Genomic DNA, 12,393 nt, shown 5'->3' on the forward strand with positions numbered 1-12,393 from the left:
AGCCCCGGCCGTGTCCCGCCCAGGTAGCGCCGGCCCAGCGGGGAGCGGCAGCCGGCGGCCGGGCCGCCCCCGCTACCTGGGCAGCACCGCCCCCGGGGCCGGGCTTCCCGCACCCCGCCGCCCCCGCGCTTCCCCCGTCAGCCCCCTCCGCCACCCCCGTGTGTCACCCGCTGCCTGCTCGTCCGCCCGTCTGTGCTGGCCACCGCTGCCTCCCGCACCCTCGCCACAGAGAAGATTTTCTCTCTCCCCCCTCCCCCCCCCGCCCCGCAGGAGCAGACCGGCCCCCGCACACCTCGACGGGGAGCGCTGCCGGGACCGCCCGGTCCCTTACCGCCACCCCCTGCCGCAGCCCGCCCTCTCCCCCTCCCCCCGGCAGGGCCCTCCAGCATGGCCCCCAGCTCCAAAACGTCGCCGAGGGGTCAAACTCATCTTCCCGTCAGACCTCCTTGTACTTATCGAGACGTGCCTGAGACATTCCCATCCTCTTAGAAATGTAGAATCATAGAATGGTTAGAGTTGGAAGGGACCTTAAAGATCATCGAGTTCCAACCCCCCTGCCATGGGCAGGGACACCTCCACTAGAGCAGGTTGCTCAAAGCCCCATCCAGCCTGGCCTTAAACACTTCCAGGGATGGGGCAGCCACAGCTTCCCTGGGCAACCTGTTCCAGTGCCTCACCACCCTCACAGGAAAGAATTTCCTCCTAATATCCAATCTAAATCTCCCCTCTTCCAATTTAAAACCATTACCCCTTGTCCTGTCACTACACTTCCTGACAAAGAGTCCCTCTCTGGCTCTCCTGGAGGCTCCCTTCAGATATTGGAAGGCTGCTATGAGGTCTCCCCGGAGCCTTCTCTTCTCCAGGCTGAACAACCCCAGCTCTCTCAGCCTGTCTTCATAGGGGAGGTGCTCCATCCCTCTGATCATCTTCGTGGCCCTCCGCTGGACCCGTTTCAACAGGTCCATGTCCTTCCTGTGTTGAGGACTCCAGAGCTAGACACAGTATTCCAGGTGGGGTCTCACGAGGGCAGAGTAGAGGGGTAGAATCACCTCCCGCAACCTGCTGGCCACCCTTCTCTTGATGCAGCCCAGGATGCAGCTTGCCAGCAAAGCGACTGTGTTAACACATCCCCGGCTTGTTCTCTTCATGTTAAACCTAGTTACTCAACCCCCCCCCCAGTGGAATTTTTCAAAATCATTCCTGCAAATTCAGGTCGTTTCTGTAATTCTCATCTGTACTAAAAACGCTCATTGTTCTTGGAACAGGCTGCCCAGTGAGGGTGTGGAGTCTCCTTCTCTGGAGATACTCAAAACCCACATGGACGTGTTCCTGTCCAACCTGCTCTGGGTGACCCTGGGCTGGAAGAGACGATCTCCAGGTCTTCCGACCCTGACCATTCTGTGATTCTTTCCCTGATCCGCTTACTACAGATTATTCTTTCTACAAACTTCCCCAAACACCCTCTGCTTCAGCCCCTTCTGAACGTGATGTGGTCACTTGCAGTTTTGCTCTCACTTTTTGTGAGTGTGATGCAGCAAGTAGTTTTCCCAAATTTTCACCAAAGCGGGAATACCCTGCAAGTGATGCTTCCATACATTTCAGGGTAAGAAAACATTTGGGATAAGGCTTTTTCTTCCGAACTAGGCTTTTGTGGTAGCTAGCAAGCTTGCTCCTCGTTGCCACTCGAGTACAGGTATTATAAAAATAATAGAGACCCAGCAGAGAGGAAATTTTGGCCAAATTTCAAGACAAACCAAAACTCATTACTGAAAATCATTTATTCCTAAGCCAACAGAATGTTTCAGTATTTACTCAGCTCTTCAAGGAGTTTTGCAAGAGTTCATCTGCTTTTTAGACACTCATTTTAGAAAAAGGGAAGCGGATCTTTTTATGGTAGGGTGGAGAATATCCTGTGTTAGTGTTGATTTTTTTTTTTTTTTTCTCTTGCTTTTCTGCCTGTTTGTTTTTATATTTCTGGGAAAATAAGAGGATTTAGGAAATTTCCTAGTTGCTGATTAAAGTGCCCAAGGGCCTGCAATTATAATCAAATAAAAATTGTGGCTTAAAGTTACAGGCCGCGGCATGTTTAAGCTGTGTGTTTGTGCTCAGACTTTGGGACTACCTATAGCCGGCATGGACTATGCCAGCTAGTGCTGACCTTCATCCGAAATACAGCAACCTCTCTCTTGCTTTCACTTTCCCTGCTGATGTTTTCTTTCCTTCCTTCCTTCTTTCCTTCTTTCTGTTTTGCCCACTCTTTTTCCCAGGAGAGCCAGCCCCAAGCACGCATCCACGGGTTCGCCTGCTTCTGGCTGCCTGCCTGCCGTTGAGATGTTTTTCTCCCGTGGCCGTCTCCCTCCTCCCCGAGCTCTCGGCTTGTTGTCACCTTCCCCTCCCGGTGCACGGCAATGGGAACTCCTGCCAAAGCCTTTCATCCACGCCACCTACCCGAGACTTCCCTGTTTCTCAATCATCTCATTGAGTCCTGTCCCGCACCTTCCAGTTGCAAAGCTCATGTTCGCTCATGTTCTTCTTAGAAAATACGGCTGCGCTGTAGTGACTGGAACTCGTATAGACACACCTCGGGTATCTTTAAAATGATCTGTTAAATAAGTACTTGGGGTATGGCTTCACGCTTGGTGTAAGCTGATTTATGATTGCGTTGGGGATCTGCCCTTGGCCGTGCATTCCTGCTGTTTCCACCCATGCCACCAAAGCCAGGGACCATGGGACCCTGCAGCGAGTCTCCTGATGCATTAAAAAAAAAAATATATATTTTTTTTTTTTTTTCAGTACATGTTCTCTAAATCCTATTAACAAATGACACCGATGCATGGTGTGGCTGCACGATTACTAGATCCAACAAGAGGCAGCAGTAATTAGCAGCGTGGGGCTGCGGGGAATTGTCCCGTTTGGGAGCAGAAGAGTCCCTGTTTGCCCCCTACTGATGGTGAGATCCCTCCTTTATCACTTCTGATTTCGCAGCAGCTTCTGTGAATACTTTAGGTCTCAACTGACATAATTATAGGCTCTTCAGAAGATGGCTGGGGTCAGTTCAAAAAGGGCTCGGTCACTTAGAATACAGCTGGATCCGAGACACAAAAATCCAAAATTGTGAGCTGAGAAAACCTGGTCTGACTCATGGGGCCTCTTCCTTTGCGAGAGTGTTCTTTGGGAGACATCTAGAGATTTGTGATATGTGTGTTCTCTTCGAGCTGCTGCCCAAACATCACCGGAAATCAGAAATTACGCGGAATAAAAACTACGTCCTTTGAAGAGCACTTTTGGTTAGACGTGGAACGAAGCGGGCTTGTGCAAAAATTGTTTCCCTTTCCAATAAATTGCTAGTGCAGGTCCACACATCAACTTTTCTGCTCACAGTTCCCTAAATACCAAGGTCTGTTTAATTCATCTGTTTATCCAGGCAGGGAGTAACAACTCCTTTACCCATCACCGGAGGCAGGGCACAAACCTGGTTCTACAGCTGCTTGGCCAAGACTTGCAAGAGCCCCGGACGGGCAGCCTCAGCGGCAGGAGACAGTAGAAAAAGCAGTAAATAGCAATAGTTATACTTGACTTAATGCTACATCACGTAAGAGCCAGAACAACTGCCTGAGCTTGGCTTATATATTAGTATACCGGCCATTTAAGTTGAGTTAGTTGGAGAAGAGCGACAATAAATAACATTCCCAAAGAGCAGAAATCTGTGCCTGCAGATTGGAACTACAAAACAGGCCAAAAACCTGATCACAAACTTATTAAATATTCTTTAGGAAAGTAGGGTGATGTGCTGGGACATTTCCCCACTCCTAATTCACTTCTTTCTATTTATGAATTTGTATGCGTTTCTATGTTTGCCTCAGGTTTCCTGATGAATAGTGTTTTGGGGAGTTGGACGTGTGACATTTGGGCTCCTTCGGGATTTCTGAATCAATGTCTTCTATTTGCCGCTCGATAATTTCGTGCTAACAGGTTCATTCGGTGTATCTGAAGATTTATTACAGTCATTGTCTTTAGAGGCAGCACATGTGACAGCTCATTTGACTAGGTTTTAGTCCCACGAATCTTACGCTGGTATCAGCTTCAGATCACTCATCGTGTTCTGTGAAGGGAAAAAACCCCTAAGCAAAACACGTTTATTGCAACACGTTATTTTTCCTGGTTTTGTAGTAGTCCTCTTTTCTGACCTGGAATAAACTCACCTTCATCTGGATCAACTGAAATGTAATTTTTTTTCCCCGGCTTCTTGTCAAAATTACCAATTCTTCAAGAAAAAGAGAATAAAAAGAACAACACAGGATTCCTGCTCTCCCAAGCTCTGGGGCAGTGCTGTGTATTGCTCGGTGCCACAGGTACACGGGTTACAGCCAAGGCAAACGGGACGTCCCGGTCTGTCGTCACACACAGAAGGTTGAACAGGGCTTGTACAACACACGTATACACAACACGCACGATAAAAGCACTTCTGTTATGAAGATGCGGTAGCAGGTGTTAAATTTACACGAAAGGAGAGTAAATTACATCCCGAATAGCTGAAATATTATGTGTATGTTTTAATTGGCTCACTACTGCTTGACACAAGCATATAATTTAAAGTACTACAGTCTGTGGCTGCATGACAAGTAGCTTCACATGGTATTCCTCAACCCAGTAAGAACCCCCCCCTGTTTAATTAGAAGAACTCGGTTCAGTGACCATCAAACGAACACACGCTATTCTCCTCAAGTGGGTGAATTGAGTAAGATGTGGTTTAATTTGAATGAGCCTTTTGAGCCCACGGCTTCCACTTATGTTTTCCTCCCATTCTTTTGGGCTGCGTTACGTCCAATTGTAGGGTTATTCCGAAGCCTGCTGTGAAGTCCATGGGACTGTCTCTACAGGAAGGGGAAACAAACGTATTTTATCTGCTTTGAGACATAAGGTGCTACGCTTATGTAAACTCTTATTCTATACCAAAATACCGTGTGGCATATGTTCAAAAGGCTTCTGGAACAAAATAAACATGTTACATGCTACAGGTATTCTCACATCCCTGTTCTTCTATTTGTTGGTGTATCACCTCATGAAGATTTCTGTTACCAGAAGAAATTTAGAACATCGACTGGCGTGTAGAAATATACCCTTGGCTGCAGTAAATTCTGCGTTCCAGATTTCTTTGGGGAAAGAAATGTAAATCTGAAACAATATTTGTCTTAAAACACTACTTTCCAATCTCTCTGCAGAGAGAAAAGGAGTAAGTCAAAGACGAGAGTAAATGTTTACACTTTGCTTACTCTATAAATCCCTAAAAGCATGTTCTGATACATAAACTGCTGGCAGGCCCTGCGTTGCTTTATATGTCCTATTAGCAAACAATTTGGCTCTAACACATACCAAACAGTCCTGATCCTGAGAGTAGCCAAGTGCTTGCTCTTAATCCTCATGGACAGATACTTTATCCTATTCCTTCTCTTTTTACGCAAAATGACCAACACATCTGTTCTGAAGACTCGGCGTGTCATACTGCAGTTTTGCAGCAAAAGTAATTAGAGGCGTACGTATAAAATACATACGTGTAGCTCCACTGATATATTGAAAGAGCTGTAATTTGAAATATATCTACTAATTTTTACAGACCCCAAATCTCCTGCCATTCCTTAGGCAGTATAAGAAAAACAAAAGTGTTAATGAAGAATGAACATTTATATTCTTCCAAAAAACGTAGCAAATAGGAAGTACCCAATGTGAGCACCAGCTACATAAAACAGACGCATATATAGTACGCTCCCCAGATATATCTGTGAATTAAGCTATTTCAGCCAGAAATAAGGAAAAATCTGGAGGACTTCTTTAAACCGGGACAATTATGTCAGAAAAGGATAGGAAGAGAAAATGTGAACAACTTCTTGGTACCGCTGTCCAGATACAGCTGTAAAATATCTAATGATCACTCCCTATCATTTCTAGATTGGTGAAAATTTTAAGAAAAACCAAGCTGGTTTGTTACCAGTCTTTTTATAACCCATCTAAAAAGAAAAAAATTTCCTTTGAGATTTTTCCATTAAAAATCCAATGGAATTATTTATCTGCAGGACAGAAGGCAAATCCTTAGGGCATGGTCATTTTGTTATTCATCAAAACTGCACAAAAGCATGCATTCTGAACTCTACTGACTGTATATTTTCTAATTGGACAGGCATTAAATACTTTTTTTGGCTGAATTACTGAGACAGCTTTCCAGTACATTAAATTGAAATAACAGGACAACTCCAACACGAACAATAAATTGAGAAGTTCAGATAAAACTTCCCCCTGGATCATTAAAGACCACGCGAAGATATGAGTAAGAATTTCACTGGAATAACAGTAAAAGTAAGGAATAGCCCTTAAAAAAATCAGCCTACAATGTTATTTTAGAACATAAAGACATCAAAAAACATGAGTGAGAATTTCGCTGCAATTCCAGGAAAACTATTAGGTTAGCTGTAGTATTTAAAAGAGCTGTACTGCAAGAGCTTTTGGGTGTCCACATCTCACCATTGCTGACTGTACCCAAGATATGCCTTTGCTACCGATGATGTTGAGAGTTTAACTGGCTCCAAAAAGATCTTGTAACCCATCCACTATTAAACAGCTTCATCGCCTGTTAGCAAAGCAATTTGGAAAACTCTCACTATCTGCCTTTAAATATTATTTGTTGAAAGATGAAAATCAATAAGGTAGCAACTGTATTTAAACATGCTAGTCTCTCTTCCTCTTTCTGTTAAGCTAAATTTAGAGCCTGCCTGGCATAAAAGCGCACACAAGCAGAAGTGTGGTCTGTCTGGTACACAGGCACATCTGTATTTTGCTCGCAACAGCTAATGGGTGAATTTATGGATCACACATTATTTTCTCAGATGACAATTTTAGCTATTTAGAATCATGCATAGTAAACATTTTGAAATGTGGGCCAGTTATTATTTGAAGATAATTCTTGTTACAGAAATTAGGAGCTTAACATTTTATAGACATTATAGCCAAGCTAAATACCCAGGTAGAGCCCTTTTATTATGGCATTTTGTTACATATCCTTGAAAAACCCCATCCTACTGGAACCATATTTACAATTAATGGGATTTTGAAAAACACAGATTTTATAAATGTTGCTGGATAAAAGAATTACTGATCTGTTTTCTTCTTCCTGCTTTGGGGAGGGGAAGAAGTTAATAAAAGAATTCTGGAAAATACATTTTCTCCAACCGGCAAGACAAAAATAACAGTCTTTCAGAAAACAGCTGTTTAACAGGAGGGAACATGCATGTCATCTGATATTAAAAAAAACCCTCAATTTTGTATGATTTATTTTGACGTGCTCCCTTTTTTTTTCTTTTAGCACACCTCAAAGATCATTATAATTTTTCTGAAAGGTGTTAAAGCATTTTATAATTTCCAACTCAATTTAAGGTGTCTTCAGAGTTTATATCTGTGTGAGAACATGAGTGGTAAATAGGAAAACTTGTATCAAGTGACAAATCTCTTATATTGTCCTCAGTGAGTAGAATCCATCCTCCTGCAGCCGCAAAAGGTGAGCCAAAACTGAAATGGGCTACAGTAAACTCAGCTCTCATGGAGGTTTCTTTAGAATTATCGGCTCAGAGGATGTACAAAAATTACCATTTCTGATTTAGGTTTTAGTAATTCCAGACTAGGGCAAGTTTACTCTCCTTGTCTGAGTGCAACGGGGGCATCTGGACCCTAAGTCACTTTTTAGATGAGGAAGGTCTCTTAATACTGACTACAATTTCTCCTTCAACAGAGCTTTTAGCAGCAAATATGATATAATGCTAATTTCTGTATACTCCATGCTCCTTCTATTTACAAAGTACTTTTACATTTTATTATATTCCATTGTACAACTTTACATAGTACCATTACCATTTCAATTCATAGTTCAGCAATTCAATACATATTTAGATAACTGCCTTTCCATGTCCTGTTATACATTTAAGCTTAAAAAAAAAATTAGTAGAAAACAAGCACAGTGGTGCAATGTCCAGGCACTTTCAATACCGCTCAGCAAAAGAAGCAAGCACCCTGTTTGAAAGCATAGCAACTTTTTTGGGGGGGAAAAAAAACCAAACTGAATCTTTGCTCATCATGGATTTCTTTAAACGTCCTTTGTACAGTTCCAAGTATTCCTGAGAAAGCTCTGTAAAACAGGACTGATATGTTTATATCTCAGCAGTGGGTCTGAGCGAACAGTAACTTCCATCACCAGATGTTCCGCTGATGGCACAGAAGACATGTAGGGAGTCGTGCACCCACGGTGAATGCATCGTATCTTCGTGGTAGATCTAGACAAAACAAAAATATTTGCAAATTCAGTAAAAGTTTCAGTTATTATAATCAAGCTGTTTAAAAAAGGTATGCAAAAGAGATATCCAACCTTGTCTTCAAAGCTGTTTCGCAAAGGCAGCGTAACAAAAAAAAATGAGAAAGAAGAGTAATTTAGCAATTGCTGCAGTATTCATAAATACACTGTTCTGTGTATTACTGGGTTATTTTTAGTTACAACTGTCCAGTATAGGAAAGAAACAATTGCCCACATAGCAATTTTTTTGTTATATCTTAGCAGTGGCAGAATTCTAATAGGTTTTTTTTGGTAGGCACAGGGAGTTCCTGCAGCTAAATACAGCAAACGGTCACTACCTCCCTGCCACGTGGCAAGATTTTGTGCTTTATCACCTGAAGGACGGTCTTACAGCCCAGGATCTATGTGGACCGGCTGAGCTGCTCTCGGAGCTGTGTTTGTGTTTCACCCTGTGGTTCGCCCATCAACAAGTTAGTTAGCCTGAATTTACGTTAGTGAAACTGCCATCACTGGCCATCAGAAACAGATTGTGGACATCTAGTTTTCTGCCACTCACTGAGGCTTCCTGTACCTGTTCAGCTGCTGTTTATCAATTTTTTTGTGTTTACAGTTCCCTACTTTACAACATCTGCAGACAGGCCACAGGCTGACCCATGGAGTTAACACATTTGCCCCCGCCACCTCAAACCAATCGCGCTGCCTGTCTTGTTTTGGGGCACTGACGATATTTAGAAAAGCGTCGGTTATTTGTAATGAGAGCCCTAAATTAATGCAATATACCTTTTACGCTTAACTGCGTAATTTTGCAGAAGAGGAAAACGTGTTCCATTAAGTTTAATTTGTTAGATACTTAGGTAATTTGACGGCAATACAGACCTCAAGCCAGCAGTTATCTACATAATGTTGCCTTTTGATCTAATACAAGACCAAAGTGAAAAGTATATCCTTCCCAGCAAGGCCTTCACTTGGACATTTCAGTTGCTCTAATATTTTGCCCAAGACAACACGGCAGTGAATTTGAAAATCTATCAATATCATAGGGAGTGCTTTAACAATCCTTCTTTGTTCTAAGATAATCTCAACTATTATACTGCGGCGGTGCAGAACTGGGTGATTTGTTTTTGATTTGACTATTGCAGAATTCTGAAACCACAGAAGTTCCAGCAGCTGCATGCAAATTAAATGCCTTGGAAAGGTTTACTTGCAAAGAGCTTAGAATAAGCAGGTGGCAACTCCTGTGAATGAACACTGACCAAAATTCACCAGTGGAATGTATATAGCAGGCGATGAACAAGAAAAAAAAATGAGCGTGACGAATGTGCAAGATTCGTAGTTTGCACACTAAGAAAATGGTGGTCATGAGCAGAAAAGCAGGGAAATCTAACAAAAGCAAGGGGGATGCAGCAGTCACTTATTCTCACACGCATCCTCCCTTACACTCCTATAAAAAAATTCAGCCCCATCGTGAGACTGTTTCCCTGAAATGAAATTGTACTCTTCCATAACAAGACTCTGTTTGATTCCTAGAAGCGTTGTTTTATTGTAAATAAACCTAACGTACAAATAGCAGCCTGGTGCAGTTGTATTATTTTGCCCATTTTTGCATTAGTTTGAACAACCACACAACTTACTGTGGGATTTTCCTATATATTTTTTAGCAACTGAAAATGTCGCAGTTTTAATTAAGTCACACACGGACTGTATGTGGAGTAACAGGGAGATTTTGAAAATGTTCTTCGAAATTTCAAGAACTATTAATCACAATGCGGTCTGCACTGTTTATCTTACGGGCTTGATAATATAAATCTACAATGAGCTTTCTTTTTAAAGAGCAGAAGCACGGGGATTCCTTCAGAAAGACAGTTTTCATCTAATTTCACATCATGATACTGGGTAGATGTGCAACAGTTCTTTGAATCTCTCACCTCTCCGATGCTACTATTCAAATGTATTTTCCTAGAGAGATCCAAGAAAATATTAAAACATGTCAGATACATTATTACTTTTTATTTCAAACTAGATTTTAACTGCATATAAATAGCATGTTGATGCTAGGCCAAAGTTAAAAGAAAACATCCTTTAATTAAAAAATAAATAAATAAAAGAACTTAAGCTGGATATAACTGAGAAAATGGAAATTTTTCCAGATAATTTCGACCTGTGACTTATCACAGGATTCTTACGATGTAGAAAAACATCAGGCAAAACCTGGCATAGGATTTCCGATGACCACAGCAGCCAGGAAACTAATGGTATGCATCGGTAAAGGCTCCACCCTGAAGCACACTGTATACCAACACCAGGCTGAGACCCTCTACCAACAGAAACCGGTTTTAGGAATCCCCCAAGTGTATCATTTACTTTTCACGTTCAGTTACTCGCCTTTTTATATCTAGCTAAATAACATGAAGAGTGATCAAGGTTAGCTAGTTTCAAGCACAGAGAACCACCTCGGTGGGCTCCAGCCATGCAGTACGTGCCTGTTCATGGATGATGTCAGAAAGCTCTTTCACCATATCCCGGAAGTTTGATTTCAGCCCCTCATGGTACTCTGCTTGATCCTCCTTAATGAGTCGCTCGTTGAGCTCCAGAGCAATTCCACAGGCTTGTATAAACTTCCTGGGGTGGAAAGGAATGAACTTTGCCATTACAATAGCCCAGTCTTCTTCCAAAGCAAACAACCAAACAGATAGGCAAATCTCTTCCTCCCTACCTTCCCACCCCCTTTTTCCGACGTTTGGGACAAGTCATGTTCCAGGAACATCCCTGGCACAGTGGGTGAGGGGATGAGGAGGGACTGCAACACAGGTATTAGGCTTTCAGCTGGAGCTCCTTCAAGCCTGGGTCCTCAGAAGATGGTGGTCTCGCACCTTCAGCTCAACCTGTAGAACCACCCACAGCTTGCAGACCCCAGCAAAGCCCAGCCAGCTGCGCGTAGGGTCACAGAGCAGAGGGAGACCACGGTCAGGCACAGGGGAGACAGATCTGGATGTGATGGACCACATGTGCTTGAGGTCAAGTTGCTAACAAACAGCAGGCACACCCTCCAGAGGGAAATTTAGGTCACAGGGAGCTGTAATATTGTTTTCTTGGTCACTATTACTCATTTTCTTCGCTTCATTTCACACACTTATTTCTCCTTCTTCGTAGACTATAATGAAAATAGATGCACAAGTGGGATTTTCTGGGATTTTTTTGCATGAAATGGAGATTGTGTTTGTCCTTCTGGCTGCACTGCAAGGCTGGAAAGTAAAACCACCTTCCCTCTGTCCTGCATCCACATGTGGCAGGTTTGCAGCGATTGTGCCCTTATTTGTTCCATGCTTTGCTACGTCACTCCATACACTGAAGGAAAATAGGATTGGCCCAAATGCTGCCTTCTCCGTACCGTAACTGATGGGCGAAACAGGAGCCACCAGCAGGAGCTGGTGGGCAACTGGTTGCTCCCAAGGGGTTCAGAAAATAGTGTGGGAAAGGCACATTATCCTGAGGTGAAGCAGGAGCAGCCTGATTATATCCTGGGGGCCACTTTCAAGTGGGAGGTAAAATCTACCCTAAGGGACAGGAGTTAAAAAAACACCTGTGCGAGTCATAGAATCATAGAATCATCTAGGTTGGAAAAGACCCCTGGGATCATCGAGTCCAACCATCTACCCTACTCTACAAAGTTCTCCCCTACACCATATCCCCCAACACCACATCTAAGTGACTCTTAAACTCATCCAAGGATGGTGACTCAACCACCTCCCTGGGCAGCCTGTTCCAGTGTCTGACCACTCTTTCTGTGAAGAGTCCTATCATTTTAATAATTAGCAACAGAAACAAGAATGATGGTCCCCCATAAACTGGAATGGGATTTGCTTTAAAATATTTCAAATTTGTCATTATGTAGTAAAAAAATCTGTTTCGAAAGATTGGGAAACAAGGCACAATATGGAAGATTCCTAAGCACGAGACTGTCAGACCTCCGGTTTTCAAACGTACTTTCTTCACGCTATAACCTCCAATACCCACACAAACCCCTGAAGCAGGCGTTCAGGTACATTTCCCAGGGAGATCAC

General features: G+C 43.1%; 1 protein-coding gene across 3 annotated transcripts in view; it reads right to left on the bottom strand.

Moving 5' to 3' along the window:
• Positions 1 to 7,838: 7,838 nt before the first annotated feature.
• The window catches only part of DOCK11 (dedicator of cytokinesis 11), an 88,397-nt gene continuing 83,842 nt past the window's right edge, over positions 7,839 to 12,393 (bottom strand). For all 3 annotated transcript variants that reach the window (XM_074147482.1, XM_074147481.1, XM_074147480.1), the window contains 2 exons: positions 10,813 to 10,951; positions 7,839 to 8,315 (listed from right to left, as the gene is read on the bottom strand). In XM_074147482.1, the coding sequence (XP_074003583.1) occupies positions 8,193 to 8,315; positions 10,813 to 10,951 (262 nt within the window). In that variant the 3' untranslated portion in view covers positions 7,839 to 8,192. The remainder of the gene's footprint in view (positions 8,316 to 10,812; positions 10,952 to 12,393) is intronic.

The sequence above is a fragment of the Numenius arquata genome, chromosome 5 (assembly GCF_964106895.1).
Source record: "Numenius arquata chromosome 5, bNumArq3.hap1.1, whole genome shotgun sequence".
NCBI lineage: Eukaryota > Metazoa > Chordata > Aves > Charadriiformes > Scolopacidae > Numenius > Numenius arquata.